The following is a 20,284-nucleotide window of genomic DNA, read 5'->3' on the forward strand; positions in this document are numbered from 1 at the left end:
CTGCAGAAAGGGCCGGTGCGGGGGATGGATGGGGACCACCAAGTAAGCATCCTTAAGGTCCAAACGCACCATCCAATCGTCGGGAAGTAAGACGTCTCTCAGAAGATGGATACCCTCCATCTTGAAATGCCGGTAGACCAACCAACCGTTGAACTCTTTGAGATTGATCATCGGACGCTTCCCCCCGTCTGCTTTGTCCACCAGGAACAAATTGCTCAAAAACCCCGCCGGGTGAAGAACTGACGGGCAAATAGCGCCTTTGCGTAGCAGGTCCGACACCTCCTCGTCTACCAACAGTGCGTCCGCACGAGAGAAGACGATAGGCAGGGGAGACCTGTGTTGACGGGGTTGGTCGTAAAATTCCACATGGAAACCCCGTATAGTTTGCAAAACCCAAGCGTCCGCCGTGAGTGTGGCCCAGGCATCTGGAAACAAAGCCAATCGACCTCCCACGCGGACCGTGTCCGCCGAAATGACACTCACCGTTAGAGGTATTTCCGGCAGCATTCTTGAATCCACCACGGCCACAGAAACGTTGTCCTCTGGTGGGGTAGAAGGTATTGTAGTTCTGGGAGGAGTTATACTGTCCTCGCCCGGAGCCTTGATTCCTGTTGGTCGCCTGTTGACCACCTCGGCCGGTCGCGCGGCCCCCTCCGCGACCGGCCCCCCTGGAGAAACGCTGATGGAAGACCCTTTTGATATTTGACTGGGCCCTATCCAGGGATGTGAAGGTATTTACAAACTTCCCCAGTTCTTTAATAAAGGGCTCTCCGAAGAGACCCCCCTGGGCCACTGCTCCCGCTTCAGAAGAGGCTCGGTCACCCAGCTTAGGATCTAATTTAATTAAGAGGGACCTCCTACGTTCAGTAGACAACGCGCAATTCGCGTTCCCCAGGAAAACCACTACTCTTTGTGCCCAGTTAGAGAGGACCTCAGGGGAGATGGGCGTCCCGGACTCCTTGGCGTCTTCCGCCATGTCTAGTATCTTCGTAATGGGGCCAATGGCATCCAAGAGCTTATCCTGGCAAGAACGCCAGGAGCGGTCGATGCCTTTGCGGGGGTCCTTAACAAACTTTGCCAAGAAAGTAGCCATTTTCGGGTCCAACTCTGGGGTTAGGGCAACCTTACCCTCCAGCGTAGGTCTGGGGCATTCCCCACGCAAACAGCTCCTCGCCTCCTTTTCTAAGGGCTTGCGAAGGCGGCCAGCGACAAACTTCGCCACCTTCTCCCCCGGGGCCCAGGCTGCGGACCGCGGATGCATTATTTCATTCGGGTCCAACATGCCCGAAGTATCCCGTGGAAGCTCGGCGGCGGAGCCCGAAGGCCGCCAAGAGCGCTCCGACCCATCCTCCTCGTCGGTGTCAGCTGGAGTGGTCGGGCCAGGAGACAAAGGAGCCGACCCTGCAGTGCCCGAAGGGCCCGGAGGTGGAGAGGACGCAGGGGCAGGGTCTATCGCCTTAGCTAGGAATGCGTCCCGCAGGCGTTCAAAGGCGTCCTTATCTACACCCTGCGGTCCACCCGACACCACGTCCCTACAGGGTTTCTTGGGGGCAGGGGAAGTAGTCCCCGTTGGCGCGGTAGAGCCAGCAGAACCCCCTAAGTGTGCCTGAGTCACCCTCTCGCACTCCTGTATAATTCGTGCCGAGAGGCGTTCCTCCATAGGTCCCACTATCTCTTGGACACACCTATAGATCGAGCTATCCACAGCCTGGTAGAATTCATCATCATTGAGGTAGCCATGCGACTCCTCCTCCTCATAGTACTCGTCCCCCATCAGTGATAGGCGCTATGCGCTAAATCCCAAGCCTTAAAAATGTATAGAATTGCTAGAAACACCCAATGATAGGGAAGCAGGCTAAAGCCAGTGCAGTAATTTGGGACAGAACGAAGCTGCTTGAAGATAGGGCCCAGTGGAACCGGGAATCAGGGGGGGCACTTTACCCCACTAGCGCGCAGGCCCTCTTATGAAGACCAGGCCTTCGTCACCTCCCCGCGCGCTAGGCTCACAATTTAAAGGAAGCGACATGCAGAGTGCCCTTAGCCGCCCGCAGGCGTCAACGCGGTCCAAACCACAATACAGACCCCCACCGGGGCGTAAATATTAATATTTTGTGGGGCAATACAGCTCTCTCGAGCGTCAGGGTGAGGCGACAGGGGCAGGCTCGGCGACAAAAAACGTTCTCCTCAGCGCGCACCCTGACAGGAAATGCGCCGAGGAGAACGAGACGCACCAGCGCCCCCTGGTGGCCGGAGGCGGCCGAAAACGGGCAAAAGTCGCGTAGGAGCCTAAAATGGTCCCGCGACTGGAAAGGGCTCTGTAAACAAAAAACGGATCATCAAACAAACCCCACAATCAAACGTTAATCGAAACCACAAGGTTAAAGATCCCCAAAAACCCCAATCATGTTGAAATGAGGAGAGAGGGAGAAAAAACACTTAACTGGCTGCGAAGCAGCGAAGAAAGAGGAAGAGGTCATGAAGGGGACGTCCTGTCTAACTTCAGTGGAGACTGAGAAAGGACTATAATGTGGACTGCATAGTAATACTCATGGGAGTTGTAGTTGATGTCTTTGTTTTTCTGTTTGCCCATAACCTTTGTTCTCAAAAAAGGTAGGGCTGTTGTTATTTAATTTGTTTTTGGCTGCTGTGACTTTTGTAATAAACAGCGAAGAAGGTACAAAAGCATAATCTGAAGCCTCCGGTCCTGACATAGAATTCACACACTCAAGAACTGAACTTTAGGCCAATTGTTTTTGCATAAAAAACATACTGTTGTTTATTTTTAGAATCAAGCAAGCCTGGAACAGGTAAGCATTAAATAATTTTCAGTAATAAGTTACTGGTTATAGAGTTGTTTGAAAATGCAATAGGAATCATACTTTGTTTGAATGCAACACTAAGCAAATACAATACATTGGAATGAATAGGCTTTTTCAGTAAATTGCAGGTAAGTTACTTTTGCGTTACTTTTTCTAACTCCGTGCTGGATGCCTAGATTCAGCACTGGGACATTTCCTGTAAACAGGTGGGTAAATGCGTTTTTGCCTCCAACTTTTTGGAACTGTACATTGAAATGAATAGGCTTTGTCAACAAATTGCAGCTAAGTTACTTTTAAGTTACTTTTTCCAACTCAGTGCTCGATGCCTAGATTCAGCGCTGGGACATTTCCTGAAAACAGTTCAGAAAATGCGTTTAGGTTATTATTATGATTTTTAAGGAATATTTTGAGTTTTCAAAACTCCACAGTCCTTTTTCTGAAGGAAATTGTCAATGTTATTCTATGGAGAAAAACAGGTTATCGATTTGCAGGTAAGTAAACGACTGTGGGAGTTAAGGTTCTGGGGTTAGACTCAGGGGTGCCCAAGGGACAGTGATACACTGTTATTGCACCCTCAGAGGCACTAGGGCGGCCGGGTGCAGAATGTTGAGGCCCAATGTTATCCTCTGGAGGATAGGGGGTCTCCGGTTGGTGGCTGCTGGCAAGCAGGCCACAGGGCTGTGGGAGCAAAGCTTCTAAAGTTTAGCTCAAGGCAGGCTGGGGACCAAAGTAGCACCAAAGGTGCACCCTCAGCGACACTAGGGCAGCCGGGTGCTGGGTGCTGGTTTGAGGTCAGGTACCCTGTTGATACCAATGGAGATTCTCCGGGACAAAGAAACACTGCAGGCTCGGGGACGAGGATCTTCCAGGAGCGACCACCACTTCGAGGGGTAAGTTGGGATGTTGAGGGTTGGTTAGGCACCGCTGGGTTGGGCATACAAGGCCGTGGGGCGTCGGGTGCAGGGGTGCCTTTGGACGTCGGATTTTCTTACCCACTCTGGTTGCGGTAGTGGGGGGTCCTCTGGATTGAGGCTGCAGGAGTCATCTGGAGGCTTGACTCAGGTCACGGGGCGCCAGATCTCGGGTCAGGATCGCCGGGGGGACCTCCTCATGGTATTTTTCCACTCGAGCTCGGGCCGGGTTCGGGGGGTGCAGAGTGGGCTGGATTCGCGGTTCCTGGCTGGCACCAGAAGCTGCAGTTTAAACACGTTGGGTGTTCACGGGAGAAAAAGTCTTGAAAGTGAAGGCAGGCAGGCCCTCTGGGCTTTGTGAGATTGCTGGCTGCTGGACATGCTGGGGTTTAACAGGAGCAGGTTTGAAGGGGGACAGGCCTATAGGGCTGGGGCCAAGTCAGTGGGCATCGTTCTCTTGTTAGATCTGCAAGGCTTCTCGTCCTTCTTCTTCTCTTCTTTTCTTGTGGTTGCTGGATCTAAATTTAGGGGTGTTACAGGTAGGTAAAGGACAGGGACCAATGGGTCCCTTTTCTGGGGTGGGTACACCCCCTATTCTGCCATTCCCCAGTGGGAAGGGGGCAGGAGCCTGTCCCTGGTTGGCTGGGTCCCCCATCCTCAAGATGGCGGGGACTCGAGGTTGTGCTTCAACTCGCCTCCCCACCTTAGCGGTGGAGTTTGCAGAGGTGGGCACACCTCTCTTCCTCATTTGTTTTTCCTGCCTGGTCTCCAGCCCAAAGTGGGGGGTAGAACCAGTGGGGACCAGTTGCTGAAAGCAGCAAATGGTCTGGAGAGGCTCACATAGGCGGCATGCCTTTGAAGCTTCTCCTTCGTGAACCCTGCCCATCCTGGGGGAGGAGGCTTGGCACCTAGTCCCAGATGTGCATTGTTTCAGGCCCCTGAGAGCAGCAAGCTCTCGACCGAGGGGTCCAGAAACATGTCTGGTAGTGGCAGCCTAAGCAGCCACTCAGTCGGGTCAATAGGAGTTGATCGAGTTTCAGGGGGCATCTCTAAATGCCCTCTGTTGTGCATTTTACATTAAATCCCACACTGGCATCCGTGTGGGTTTAATGTGCTGAGAAGTTTGATACCAAACTTCCCAGTCTTTAGTGTAGCCATTATGGTTCTGTGGAGTTCGTAATGACAAACTCCCAGCACCATATACTCTAAATGGCAGCACTGCACTTACAGTGGCCAGGAATGGACTTGGGTACTGTAGAAGGTACAGGGCTCATGTGCCTGTACCCTCACCACTGGCATAGGTCACCCAACTAGAGGGGTGACTGATGTATGCCAGGGCAGTGGTTTGTGGGCATGGCACACAGTGATGTGTGCCATGTTGACTCTTTACTTTGCTCTGCACTAAGGCATGCAGCTTGCAAAGGCAGTGTGTGAGTGTCAGGGTAAAGGGCCTCTAAGGGTGGCACAATAAGTGCTGCAGTCCTTAGAGGCCTTCTCTGATCACAGTGCCCTGGGTACCTATGGTACCATTTACCAGGGGGTGACATGTGCTGACATGTGGCCAGAGATGCCCATTGGGTTTAGGCTTCAATGCTGTTTTAGGGAAGGAACATAGGCCCTGGGTACCTGATTAGCAGGAGCCCAGGGCACACTCAGTCAAAGAACATCAGCAATTCAGCAAAATGTGAGGGCATACCATGCAAGAAAGAGGGCACTTTCTCACACAAGAATTATAATTAAATTTAAAAAAATGCATTTCATATGAAAAATATCAATAATTTATAAATACAAATTATACACTAATGTTTCAATACTACTAACATACAATACTTACAAGGTTGTCCTGGGCATGCAGCAATGGGAGGGATGACACTTACTCTTCAATAGGTAGCATCCTGTCCAAATAGAAAGCACAGATTTACCCCCCGCAGATAGCCTGGAAGATAGGACAGGATTGAAAGGAATCCTTCTGCACTCCAGAGATATGCTTTGAAGTCACCCCCTACATCAAAGGCACTTGTAGGTATAAGTACAGGGTCTCTAACACCCTCAAATCTAGCACTTTTGGATCTTGAACTGAACCTTTGTCAGAAGAACTGCTATGCTGCTTAAAGGACTTGACGGGACTGTTTTTCTGGAAGGACTGTTTTTCTGCTTGTTGCCATGCTACCTCCTGCTCCCTAACTCTGCTGAAGGACAGGTGGACTTCCTGCAATCCTGATAGTGCTGCTGGACTCTGCATTCTGTGAGTCCTATTCTTGCCTGAGGTGCCCCCTGCATGTTTTGGGCCCCAGAAGTAGGTATTGTCGCTGTTTTGCTACAAAATTGAAGCATCGTCACCACTGCGCCGATCAGAAGGGACACAGTGCTCTTTGTTTCCAATGCAGTGCTGATCCGGAGGCAAGCCTGTGCAGCTTGAAGATGATGCAGGACCTGGCTGCGAGGTTCGACGTAGACATAGCACTGATCCGAGGTCCCGACTGTGAATTTCAACGATGATGCAGCGACAATCTGAGGTCCTGACCATGAGGCTTGACTTCGATGCATCGACCAGACTGTGTGAATGAGAACCGACGCATTGCCTTGATTGCGTGGAAAAGATCAATGCATTTCGTTCTTTGCGACCAGGAAAGATACTTTGTTCACTGGGGCATGCAGGGGTTCTGTAGCTAGCCTGCACTTTCACGAGGTTGAACTGAACTTTGACTTTGCCCCGGTCCAGTGCGACCTAAAATAACCTTTTTAGCACTATTTCCATCTAAGTGCTTCACTGCATTTATTCCATCAAAATTAAATTTTGTCTTAACATTGGATTTTTAATGTTTTTGTCTTGTATTGTTTATAATATGGTAATCTTTGTATAAACCTGTGTAGAGTATTTTGGTGTGTATTCCTTGTGTTACTGTGTGTGTGGGTGTTGCACACATACTTTACATATTGCCTCCTTAGGTAACCCTGGCTACTCTGTGCCAAGGTACCAGAGGATGAGCACAGGTTATCTTTTAGTGCGTATGTAGCTGACTAAAATGGATGTTCCTACTTAGCCTGGGTGTATACCTTAGCCAACCAAGAATCCCATTTCGAAGTTAATGTTCAGCGGTGAGGGTAAGACTTGTGTTTGTGCAATACTATATAGTTTGTCAATGTTCACTACAACTCTATACTTAGACAAATGTTAGCCTTTTTCTATTCTCCCTGCTCTGACATATTTTGACTTTTCCAAAGTCCTTTTGCCCAAGTACCATTATCTCTGCAATGTCTGTGGTCCTGCCTGGCAATATGGAAGTCGAGCTGGCCAATCTGGAGGCATACACAGTGGCCCAGCTCAAGGGGTTCTGTCAGGAGAGAGGGAAGTGCTAAGAAGGCAGAGCTTCAAAAAGCCTTAGGAACATGGGGAGGAGCCCACCCAGAAGGAGAAATGGATGAAAAGGAAGGATCTGTGTCTGAGAAAGGATCACAGTGGGACCTGGCAGACGGTCTTGTCATGCAGCCTACAGGGGGGAGCAAGGACTGGCCGTCAACTCAAGGCCAGGTAGCAGTTTTGTGGAAAAGTCAGCCCATAACGCACCTGATGCCCAGGCTGCTGGCGCAGGATGCCTCTTAGTTCCCATCTCGAACAATTACAAAACAAAAAGAGACGGGCGCTGGAAGCAGGAAAACAAGAATAGAGTTTTATTTCTATGAGGAGAGCCTGTCATTTCGGACGCCCGCATGGGGTCTACAGGGTGTGCTCTCTCCCCCCTACCCACCACACACACACCAGTTTCTCTGAGGCTTCGTCTTTTATACACATGTTTATGATGCACAAACATTCCTTATTACAATAGAGACGCTTAGAAGTAGGAAAAGGCATGCTTGGAATCCCAGCTTCAGGCCTATTCCCATACCAGTCGCTCAGATGTCATCCTCCCCTCCTGAATGTAACAAGAGATTGTGATCTCTCAGCTGGACATTCCTACAGGACACGAGGGCAGGAGGGGATGATCAGATCAAAGGTTAGGCTGGCGATAAGATCGGGCACTTCGGCTGGTGTATCACGGTTTTGTTATGCTGGGCAGGGAGAAGGGGGATGTACATCCACGAGGCTTGGTCTTAGGACTTGGGACCAGGTCGAAAGGTCAAGTGTAGCCGGGGGGGGTTGTCAGCTGAGGGGAAGGGTGTTCTTGGGAGGAAATGGGGGGGTGTGGGTCAAGTAGGAGGGCTACTTTTAGAGCAGGGTCACGCAGAGGGAGAGGGTCTTGTGGCCGATGCATGAGCAGTGCGCGCGGGGAGGGGTGCCGGGAATTTAACAAACGGGCAGAGAGGCCATGGTGCCTAAAATGGCTGTCGTGTACGTGTGTTCATGGTTCTATACTGGCTGGATAACACAGTCAGTGTTTCGCGATATCCGTTCTGCTTACAACAGGGGGTACAGTGAACACAAATGAACGCCGCTTATGTACATATACATTGCCATTTTCAACAGTCGCCGCTTTTTTACATAAGTAAGTTAATTTCTAGACAGTCGATACGATTGGCGGAATGCGGTACATATGATTTTACATTTGTTGGGTTATTCATACAAATCTAGAGATCGGCATAATACTTAGTCGGGGTCAATCAAGAAAAAGGTTCCGACACATTATAGAATCAGGTTCTGACTTTCTCTCCGGTGACATCAAAATACAGTAAAAAGTGCTCTGATACCTTCGGGTCTTGTCAGTGCTATAAGAGACTTTTGGAAAACTAAATACATGAGTGACCGATGAAACATTTTTGAAAGCAATACAAAAAATGGTTGAGGGAGGAATTCAGTTCGATACAAGCAATTAGTCAAGGGGTGGGTAGAAAGTTCAGGAAGGGGGGTCTTCGTCACAATGTCTTTTTAACAGAGTTCGTCTTCTTTCGTTGGCGCTGTTGAGCACCGGCGGTGGAGCTATAGGTCCAGCTCGGATTCATCCTTACGCGTTGCAGGGTGCGATCAGTCCTCTGCTGTTAGATCACAGTCCTGTTTCCTAACTGATCTTCTTAAGGGTGCCTCATGCTGGGCACCTGCGTGTCTTTCTTCTTCCGTGGCAAAACCTTATTCTATCTAAATGCTGCTCTTCTTTTCTGAGTCAAAAGTTATGCGAAAAGGGTGATGTTGTTGAATAATCAAGGGAAGAGAGGGCGGAGTGGGATCAGATCATTGAACACACCAAGGGACCAAAGGAGCAAAGGATGACGAGCAGGCAGGCCCATCAGTCGGGCTCAAAAGGGACGGGGACTTCAGGCACGAGTGGGTCAGCAAATCAAGGGCTTCAAGGCAGCCCTTCATTCCTTCATCTGCCGAGCTTGAGAGTGGTGCCTCGTCCCGCGTCTCGTTGCTCTGCGACTCCACCTTTGGTTGAGGTCACACGTGCTTCATGATCTGTGGCCAGGCTGTGCGTCACGTCCAGCTCCTCTCCTCCGGTGATTGTATCTTTGAATAGGTACAAAACAAGTTTTAGAAAAACTGGCAGGAGAAGACATTTATACATCTCAATTCCGTCCCCAAACCTAAGTAGGTGGGGGATAGGTTCATCGGTCACAGTCAGAAGTCATCACTTATGGAGTATGTAGGAGGGCATTGCCACTGAATTCGTAAGCCTATTTGGCGTTCATTCGTGACGTACGTGGAGAGAAATCGTACTCCTATCGACAGTGTATTATATCAAAACTCGAAATCGAGTCCTTAGATAGAGACTCGACCCTTTTTTTAACCCAAGTACTGACAATCTTACATTTCCCTTCGGGGTCGACTAACTCTTGCAAGCAGGGGGGTTATCATCATGAGAGGGGGGGCAGAGGCTAAACATGCTTATCTTGGGGAGCGACGGTTAATCAAGGTCATCAATTACGCTTCGGGGATAGCTGATATAGAGCTGGGGTCAATCGGGAGAAGCGAGGACGCTTTGAACAGGGAGCTGGGGTCAATCGGGAGAAGCGAGGATGCTTTGGACGGGGAGCTGGGGTCAATCGGGAGAAGCGAGGACGCTTTGGACATCCGCACTTAAGTGCAGAGGGGTGAGGCAATTTGGGCATTGGGGATTGCATTTCTAACGAACTGGAAAACAGAAGGCCATTGACGTTATAGTCCCCCTATAAAAAGGCCAGATTAGGGGACATCAGTCGTCTTACCTTTCCTTTCCTTCATTACCAACTCGGGTTCTATCGGTTTGCAGAAAGGAGAGGTAGTAATATGGCAAGTTACGATCGTTTTAGTTCCTGTCAATTTATGCTGAACACCTTTGTGTTCGAAGAGACCCAATTAGGTTTGTGCCGGGGGGGGCACAACGTTACCATACAAGGAAGGAGGGAACAGGGGGACTTTAAAGAGAGAGAGAGAGAGAGAGAGAGAGAGAGAGAGAAAGAGAGAGAGAAAGAGAGAGAGTGTGAGAGAGAGAGAGAGAGAGAGAGAGAGAGAGAGAGAGAAGAGAGAGAGAGAGAGAGAGAGAGAGAGAGAGAGAGAGAGAGAGAGAGAGAGAGCGCACTCTAAATGGTCCATTCGGTATACGTATGACATGGAGAGAGAAAGAGAGAGAGAGACGTGTACAATAATGGGCCATTCAGTGCGCACACAACACAGAACAGCAGGGGTTAAGTAATACAGAAACACAGGCAAAGGGATGCCGTAGATCCATACATTACGTACACACAAACTCAGGCGGGGAAGACAGTACATGTATTATATACAAAAATCCAAGACAAGACATATAACCGTTATTGGCCATAATGATCTCTTCCTGTATGCTGCGCATCCTTAGCATCCTAAGCTCTTTTTACCCTTTTCTTTTCTTTTATTGTCGGCTGCCTTTACTGGTCTTTGTGGTTGTACACACTTACGCCTTGGGCAATCGGCCAAGAACTAACCTGGTCGGGCTAATGTGTTTCCAGGCTGAGGCAACAGTGGGTGTCAGTTGGGGGAACAATAGGGCAGTTTTGAGTTTCCGGTCCATGAGGGTGCGGAAAGGATGTAGTAATTTTTAAACACTGACAACATTCCTAGTCCTCTAAGCGCGGGTGTACTAGGGTAAACCTCACCTCAGAATATTCTTTAAACTTTCCCTATTCAGTTATTTGTAGGATGCTTATTCATTTAGTGTTCGTCATTTTTGGTTGTATTATTCGGGGTGCCAAGCGAAGTCATATTTTGTATTTTTCGCTTCAGGCTGTCCTCCCAAGCGCTAAGTTCAGCAAGAGAAATAGCCACTGTTCGCTTGTCGTGTGTATGTATCATAATCGAACCCCTTTTTCCCATTTTTGTCCGCTAGATCACCATTTTCTTTTTCGTACCTTAGTCGACGTTCCGAGGTGACCTGCAGAAAGAGGGAAAAAGAAGGGGGCCGGGGGCAGCATTTTAAAAACACATCAGCGCGCATAAACTCGAAAAGGCTTTTACTTACTACATACTCGGGCTATCTCCACTGGACGCGGTCCTTGCCAACTTGGCGTTTGAGCCCAGGTGGACCGTTTAGTGTGGGAGAGATGATTATCGGAAGCCTGTGGATAGCATAGGTCGCCCAAGTGTGGTACTACGGATCGTATGCAGGGAGGTCGGGTGGCACTCCTTCGGGGCGACTTAGGGGCAATTTTAGCACAATTTTCCTGATACAGGTAGCATATAAAGTATAGGCTAAATACCAGGGTCTTTTAGCGGTTGCTTTAGGCTGCACAAAAATATGCAAAGTACATACAACAAAAACCTGGACCATTCATATTTGCAATATTTCTGCGTGCTATACTTTTTAACCCTTAACTAATCGAGCTGAGCCATTTCACCTGTAATTCAGTTATATCGGAAAATAGTGGTCATTTATTCGAAACTTACCAATTTACGCGTGACAACTTCGTTTGCTTTTTTCCAAAAATCTTTAATAAGAATGTCGGTGCACAAATACGGGCCTACAACCCCGTGGGCTGGCCACGGAGCAGGCTGGAACTGTACATGTGGGGATACTTATTAGTGGAAAACCTAATGGAGTCGGTGGTCATTGATTTCATAATAAAAAGTGCGACAGGTGCAACAAAATCATATCGAAACTTCAGTGTGAGCGAGTATCATAAGTGTTGAAATTCGAACTTTCAATAATCATGATGCGCCAAAACTTAACAACAATTCATTGTCCGAATGTTCAATCAGTACCCATCTCACTTCAATTCATTGTCCGAACACATAATCAGTACCCATCCCATATCAATTCATTGTTTTTTTTTTTTTTTAAACTGTATACCTATTTCATGACACCAAGGTTGAGCAATCGGGGTACAGCAAGGAGTTGAAAGTTTCATTTGTACCAGCGCCATTTTGGGTGCAGCCAGGCAGATCTAGGCATAGTCAAAATCTCCACCAACTCGTGGTTGGCCTAGAGCCTCTTTCGGCAGTCCAAAAGTTCCGTTAAAGGGCAACAGAAAGGATCGGCAGTATGAACCATCAGTCAAAAAAGGGGGAGGGAGGCAACATTTTTTCCTACCGGTTCATACTGGGTTTTCACCGGAACTGATCCGAACTGTAGTCTGCAGGATTTTAGTCATTCAAATTGAGGCTGGCGTCAGCATGGGAGCGCCGACGTCCCGCGGCTACTTTTCATCGTTCCGCGGGCAATCATGGCAGTCATTCCCCATCGGGGGTGTCTGCGGGGGTCGGGGACCCCCGCGGCTCCTATAGAATCTTCAAAGTCGAGGAGAATTTTTTTATGATGGCGGGACTCGTTTCTTAATCAACAAGCAACCGGGCCATCTCTTCACGTTGGGCCCGCTCCAGCAGGATCGTCCGCCATTTTACGAGTGGGCGAACCCATGTCGGGTGAGTGGAGCGTTGGGGCTGCCGCTGGGGGCCTCCACCTGGGGAGGTGGGAGAGGCTCGTTCGCGCCGCCTCTCCCTCCCAGCGCACCCCACGCCGTTTTCCTCGGCGCTAATATACATGATGGCCGGACCAGGCGATGAGAGAGGGGGGGGGTCAGAGGCATAGGCAAGACATCCCCCCCCCGGTGGCCTGCAAGGCGCCGCTTCAGGGCCGACCGGGGAGCTTCTACCAAGCCGTGGCTGGACCAGCAGATGCGAGGGGGGGGGGGTCGGTGGCACGAGCAAGAAACCCCTCCCCCAGTGTTGTCGCAGCCATTATTGAAGAAGTGGGGACGGCCGGACCCCGTCGGCCTCGGCTCTTCTTCGGGCCCACCTTACTCGATGACCTCCGGCCGACGGCTGGCAGCAGGACCCGCCCTACACGTGCCGAAGATCTCGTCTTCCGGATGGGCGTAGCCGTGATCCTGCTGCATTTCGGGAGTTTCCAGAGTGGGGGTAGGTATCTGTTGACTTGTATCTGTCTCATGTTACCGTTATTGGGGCGTGGCAGGCGGTGGGGCAGACATGTTTGGAGCAGTGAGGGGTGACGAAGCCTTGTTGCCTCGTGGCTGCCGTGATGTCAAGCTTGGCTTCTCTCACCATTTTCATGTTTCTTATTACGGGCTTATTTCTAACGTTTCTTATTTCTAGCGAAATCATGTGTTTTATCGTGAGCTATTTCTTTTTTTTCTAACGTTTTCCTATTTGCAGCGAAATCAAAAAACTCATCAGTGGCCTACTGATTTTGCTTTCTTATTTCTTTCTTCCCTTTTTATTCCTATCGTGTTTCATGCTAAAGTTTCTGTTAACAGGATACGGTGATTACTTCATTATTATTGCATATGTCCTTTTTATTAGGGGTGCCCTCTGATCAAGCCAGATGATCTACCTCTAATAAATGGTCCGGGTGAAACTAGTTTACCAATCAGTGGGGAGTAGATAGGCCCGAGAGATTACAGCGGAGGACAAAGGTCCGCATTACCTACCCTTCACTACTTGCAAAGATTAGACAAAATATTTCCTTTCTATGTTATTTGCGAACAGACAATACCTCAAAAGAACTATTCCTTGAACAATGAATGTCCAGACAATCAATCAATCAATGGGGAAAAAAACAGGCATGACGGATTACAACAGGGACAAAAGTCTGCATTACCTATCCTTCACTATCTGAAAAGGGGGGCAGAATATTTCTATTCTTCCCTGTTTGCAGACAGAGAATATCTCAAAGAGCAATAATCGATAAAAATCGATAACAAACAATCAGTGGGAAGAAAAATAGGCATGACGGATTACAATGGGGGACAAACGTCTGCATTACCTATCCTTAACTATTTGCAAAGAGAGAGGAACGTTCCTATTCATCGCTGTTTGCAAATAGAAAATGTCTCAAAGAGAACCAATACTTCAAGTACAATCAATCAATCAATCAGATGGATAAAGCCATCCTACCAATCGGACGTAGAGACGTCCTACTTAATCTTACCCGGACCTGGACCGTGTGGGCAATTCTTCGCCTTCCTTTTTCCAGCGCCCAATCGTTCTCTTTCTCCATGTTTTTACCACAGCATTCCTGTGGGATTCCAGTCAGGACAGTAGGTCACTTGAGAGAGGTCCGTTCAGAATTGGTGAAGTTCATTCAATCGGCAGCCGGACGAGGGCCCTCTCAAGGCAGGTATACTCCAATCGTTTAGATGTTCACCCCATCGTCTGGACCTCTCTTACCGGACCTTATGTCGCTGATGGGCCCCGCGTTGGGCGCCAATTGTGGAAAAGTCAGCCCATAACGCACCTGATGCCCAGGCTGCTGGCGCAGGACGCCTCTTAGTTCCCATCGCGAACAATTACAAAACAAAAAGAGACGGGCGCTGGAAGCAGGAAAACAAGAATAGAGTTTTATTTCTATGAGGAGAGCCTGTCATTTCGGACGCCCGCATGGGGTCTACAGGGTGTGCTCTCTCCCCCCTACCCACCACACACACACCAGTTTCTCTGAGGCTTCGTCTTTTATACACATGTTTATGATGCACAAACATTCCTTATTACAATAGAGACGCTTAGAAGTAGGAAAAGGCATGCTTGGAATCCCAGCTTCAGGCCTATTCCCATACCAGTCGCTCAGATGTCATCCTCCCCTCCTGAATGTAACAAGAGATTGTGATCTCTCAGCTGGACATTCCTACAGGACACGAGGGCAGGAGGGATGATCAGATCAAAGGTTAGGCAGGCGATAAGATCGGGCACTTCGGCTGGTGTATCACGGTTTTGTTATGCTGGGCAGGGAGAAGGGGGATGTACATCCACGAGGCTTGGTCTTAGGACTTGGGACCGGGTCGAAAGGTCAAGTGTAGCCGGGGGGGGTTGTCAGCTGAGGGGAAGGGTGTTCTTGGGAGGAAATGGGGGGTGTGGGTCAAGTAGGAGGGCTACTTTTAGAGCAGGGTCACGCAGAGGGAGAGGGTCTTGTGGCCGATGCATGAGCAGTGCGCGCGGGGAGGGGTGCCGGGAATTTAACAAACGGGCAGAGTGGCAATGGTGCCTAAAATGGCTGTTGTGTACGTGTGTGCATGGGTCTATGCTGGCGGGATAACACAGTCAGTGTTTCGCGATATCCATTCTGCTTACAACAGGGGGTACAGTGAACACAAATGAACGCCGCTTATGTACATATACATTGCCATTTTCAACAGTTTGTCTTTAAATATCCTGTTCCCAGAGGAGCTGAAGGACAGGAGGGAGGAGAGAAATCTAAAGCTAAAGCTTGCCACAATAGAGAAGGACAAGGAGTAGACCCTTGCCAAGCTTAAGAAGGAGCAAGCTCTAGAGAAGAGAGGCTAGCCATGGAGGAAAGGAAGATGGTCCATGAGCAAAGCCTCAGTGAGCTGGATATTGGACTACTCCAAGTGGGGTCCTGCAACATCAATGTTGGTGGCAGCATACCTGCAGTGTCTTCTCATGAGTCCAGATTTCATATCCCAAAAGATATGATGCAACACTATGTAGTGGCGGATGGTGTAGATAAATAGTTGGCTGTCTATGAAGTGGCTTTGAAAGTGTATTGGGTCCCAGAGAAGTTCCAGGGGTGACTCTTTAGGGGTACATGCCCACCTGGAAGGAAGTGGAGCTCAAGGTTCATGTGGAGATGATAGAGTTACCTGAATGGATCTGTTCCACAACAAGGTCCATGGCAGCCCGGGAAGGGAGTCAAGAAGTGCTAGTGCCTGAAGCAATTGTCCAGCCCGCTACTAAAAAGGGTAAAGACAGAGGGCGTGGAAACCAGTCCCTGAATGTACCTCCAGTGAGAGGGATCGGTCGCCTGCGGTGGCTGCCCCAAAGTCCACTTAGGAGGACATTGCTTCCCCTGGTGACCTAGTGACACAAAAGGATATACAAAAGTTCCCCGGGAAGAGTGATGGAGAGTGGTGTGTGTGCTGGTAAGTGGGGGGAATCCCCTAGTTGGAACTAGAACCCTCACACACCCAGCAAGCTAGGTGTCATGCTTCATCATATGGGCTCTGCTCCTCGTCAGACTGGCGCTGCAATGTCTGACGGGCTCCCGAAACTGGGGCTCTTTATCGGAGATCTTTTGTTCCCGCCATATGGTGCATGCGTGTGAGAGGGCCTGGGGAGTGTGGTCGTGACGTGAATGCTGAATTAAAAAAGGTGAGTCAGTCCACACACTGAATTTATTCTCGTGGTAGACTCCCTTGGTTAAAAACAAAGGAAGGTGGTGTTGGAGGGGAGAGACAGTTACCCTAACACTCTTAGAGTAAATTGGACTGCTACCCTCAATTATTGGTCAACATGTTTCTTGCCTGATGGCAATTCTTCAGGACCTAGTAAGATCGTACCACACAGTGAAAAATGTAGTGAAAATTTTTATACAAAAGTGAAGGGTCAAAAACTTGCAGGTAGGTATACGACCTTAATTAGTCAGTAATACCAGAATGCAGGCCAGTCGGTCCTGCTGCAGTGTGAATACCCTAAACAGGTTCCCTGATGGACCTCTCAGTCTGCTCCCGTGGGACCGGCTGGGGAGGTATGGTACCTTCGGCGGCAGCAGTCCAAGCCGATGCACCTACCCCACGAGCAGCGTCAGGATAATGACGCAGAGCAGCTGGTGACCTGCCTGGGTTTGCTGGAGTCCATGTAGAAGAAGACACCACCAGGGAGTTCTGTAGGGCACTAAGGCTCCTTGGCATGTGGTAACAAGGGGCCTGATGGCCCCTCAATGCTACAGGGCCCTCCTACGAGAGCTAGCTCACGTGATGCCACTGGCAGGACACCTAGGCCAAGGGTAGTCCCCCACTTCTATTGGCCTAGGATCAAGAATTCCTCAGATGCATTCTGTAGGGCTTGTGTGACCTGCCAGGCTAGCAGTAAGATAATGCCGAAGCTTAAAGCCCACCTTAATCCCTTACCTGTTGTTAGCACCCCTTTGAGAGGGTAGGCATTGACATTGTAGGGCCTATGAATCCACGGACTGCATCAGGCAACCGTTTCATCCTAGTTCTGGTGGATCATTGCACTAGATACCCAGAAGCAATCCCCTGAGGACTACTACTGCACCCACAGTGGCATAGGCCCTGATGTGGATTTTCACCCCAGTGGGTTTCCCCAAGGAAGCTGTGCCTGACAGAGACACAAACTTCATGGCTGCTTGTATGCAGGTATGTGGAAGGTGTGTGGGGTAACATACAGGTTCTCCTCCCCTTACAATCCACAAAACCAATGGGTTATTTGAGAGGTTAAACAAGACCCTGAAAGACTTGATCAGAGGCCTGCCGGTGGCCTTGAGGAAAATGTGGGCTATCCTCTCACCATGCCTGTTATTTGCTTACAGAGAGGTGCCACAGAGAGGAGTGGGTTTCAGCCTCTTTAAACTGTTGCATGGGTGCCCAGTAAGAGGACCTCTGAAATTGGTGAAAGAAGGGTGGGAACAAGCTCCCAGGTAGGTACTCCAGTATGTAGTGAGCGACATGCTGGCCTTTAGAAGCCAGGTTGCTAAGTTATGAAATCAAGCTTCCGGTAACCTTGAAGCCAGTCAGGAAGTCATGAAGGAGTGGTCTGACAAACATCCTACCACTGTGGAATTTCAACCTGATCAGAAAGTGTCGGTGATGGAGCCAGTAGAGCCCAGTGTGCTCCACGACTGCTGGAATGGGCCATATGTAGCTGACCTGCACTTCCATGAGGTTGGCCCGAGCTTTGACTCTGCCGCAGTCCACCGAGACCTAAAGTAACCTTTTTAGAGCTACTTGCTTTCAAGTGCTTTTCTACATTTATTCCTTTAAAATTAACTTATATACATTTAAATTCTGTCATTTTGGTCTTGTTTTGTTTATAATATAGTAATCGATTTTTATAAACGAGTGAGGAGTCTTTGTTGTGTATTCATTGTGTCACTGTGTGTGTGTGTGTGTGTGTGAGTTGCACAAATACTTTACACATTGTCTCTTTAGATAAGCCTAGCTGCTCTGTGCCAAGCTACCAGAGGGTGAGCAGAGGATATATTTTATTGTGTATCTAGCTTATCCTGACAAGAGTGGTGGTTCCTGTCTGGCCTGAGTGCATACCTCAGGCAACCAGGAATCCCATTTCTAATACTTTCCCTCCTTCAAAGGAGAATTACTTCGAGTAAATATCCGGCCATTTTGAAGATGAGAAGAGGGCAGACAGGATTTTTGGAATATCCATAAACGTACATGATTTTTGCCATTCCTAAACTTCCAAAGGGTAAGTATGCCTTGGAAAGCATATCCCGAATACTTGAGGGAGATTTCTGCATTCTGACATCTCTACTCTCATAGTGGAAATCTCTACCATTGTTTTAGCAGGCATAACAAAGGATAATTCGGTTATAAATATACATTTATGGGCAAGTTTACCCTTTGTGACTGTGCGCAATTGTAAATAAGATAACTTTTACTCCAGCTATCAGAATGTTTATTACCAATTTCATTTCTTAATTTTTACAGTAGTTATTACTCATTTTTAAGAATTGCAATCGAAAATATAGCGAAGCACAGACATCATTCTTTATAGCAAAACTAATTAAATGGCAGTCTTCTACATTATTTGTATGCCTCACTGAATCTAACAGAGGTCTGTTTTATTTTCAAGCTACGAGTGAAAAATCAGCATCCTCGTTTGAGATGGAAATGTCCCAGACTGGCTTCAGTGCTCATTATTCTCAGGTAAACTACTAACATGTAAAATATAATGTTAAAGCTGACATTAAAGTACATAATGTAATTAAGCAGCATCATAGAATCACAACAAATGCATTACCTCACCAAAGACCCTAAAAAGACACTGTAGTAATTACTAAGGGCCTCATTATGCGTTTGGTGGTCCTCCGGCAGCGCCGCCTCCTCGCCATCCGCTGGAGGGCCGCCAAATCCATGGTGCACCCGCCATATTACGATTGTAATCCAGGTCCAGCGGGCGGTGCTGCGGCTGACTCACGGTGGTGGTCTGAGAGAACCTAACATTCAGACCACTGCTGTGAGAGTGCCGATTGCACAATCCTGCACAAAGTGGCGTGCACCATGTCATGCATGCCACTCCATGCAGGAAAGGAGGGGCAATTCCTGGTGGGCACAATATGTGCCCCGCCGCATGAACCGCCAGGCCCAGAGATGAATGGGGGACCTGTTAGGTCGGTGGAAAGCCAATTCGGAATATCCTCGGCAGTGCCAGGGCGGAACCGCCAGCATATTCTTGCCTATTCTTGCCTCTGACCACTACGGGCCCGATTCACAGAACTAACTTAAGACAAAATCCTAAACTTACTACCATTTTGGTATTCACAGAAGGCACTTACTCATTTTGGTATTCACAGAAGGCACTTACTCATTTCGGTATTCACAGAAGTTAGGAGTCCTAACTTTAGGACTCTTAAATGCCTTCTGTGAATACCGAAAGTCTTAAAGTTAGGTTTTTTCTCAATTTAGTAGTAGTAAAGTTAGGACTCCTAACTTTAGGACTCCTAAATGCCTTCTGTGAATACAGAAAGTCTTAAAATTAGGAATTTTCTCAGTTTAGTAGTAGTAAAGTTGAGAAAAATCCTAATTTTAAGACTTTCGGTATTCACTGAAGGCATTTAGGTGTCCGAAAGTTAGGAGTCCTAACTTTACTACTACTAAATTGAGAAAAATCCTAATTTTAAGACTTTCGGTATTCACAGCAGGCATTTAGGAGTTCTAAAGTAAGGAGTCCTAACTTTACTACTACTAAATTGAGAAAAAACCTAACTTTAAGACTTTCGGTATTCACAGAAGGCATTTAAGAGTCCTAAAGTTAGGACTCCTAACTTCTGTGAATACCGAAATGAGTAAGTGCCTTCTGTGAATACCAAAATGAGTAAGTGCCTTCTGTGAATAACAAAATGGTAGTAAGTTTAGGATTTTGTCTTAAGTTAGTTCTGTGAATCGGGCCCTACATGTCCACTGCAGGATCCTGGATTCCCAGTGGACGCAGCGGTCCTGTGGCGGACCGACCGCCACACTTGTAATACTGTGGACGGGCCCGCAGCGTGTCTGTGGTCAGACCACCAATGAGATAGGACCCCCATACTCGTAATACAGCCCTAAATAAATATTTCCATGATAGAATACACTGACCTAAGGTGCATCTTTCCTTGCCATGTATTAGCACCTTTTTTTGGCATATACGTTTCTAGATGTACTATAACGCAGTCCTATTATTTAACA

General features: G+C 48.4%; 1 protein-coding gene across 1 annotated transcript in view; it reads left to right on the top strand.

Annotated features, from left to right (window-relative positions):
- ITGA1 (integrin subunit alpha 1) overlaps positions 1-20,284 on the top strand; it is a 1,037,437-nt gene that overhangs the window by 580,902 nt on the left and 436,251 nt on the right. Inside the window, exon 10 of the mRNA XM_078675060.1 lies at positions 18,693-18,766. Coding sequence (XP_078531186.1) covers positions 18,693-18,766 — 74 coding nt within the window. The remainder of the gene's footprint in view (positions 1-18,692; positions 18,767-20,284) is intronic.

Source organism: Lissotriton helveticus, chromosome 2_1, assembly GCF_964261635.1.
Source record: "Lissotriton helveticus chromosome 2_1, aLisHel1.1, whole genome shotgun sequence".
NCBI classification, from domain to species: domain Eukaryota; kingdom Metazoa; phylum Chordata; class Amphibia; order Caudata; family Salamandridae; genus Lissotriton; species Lissotriton helveticus.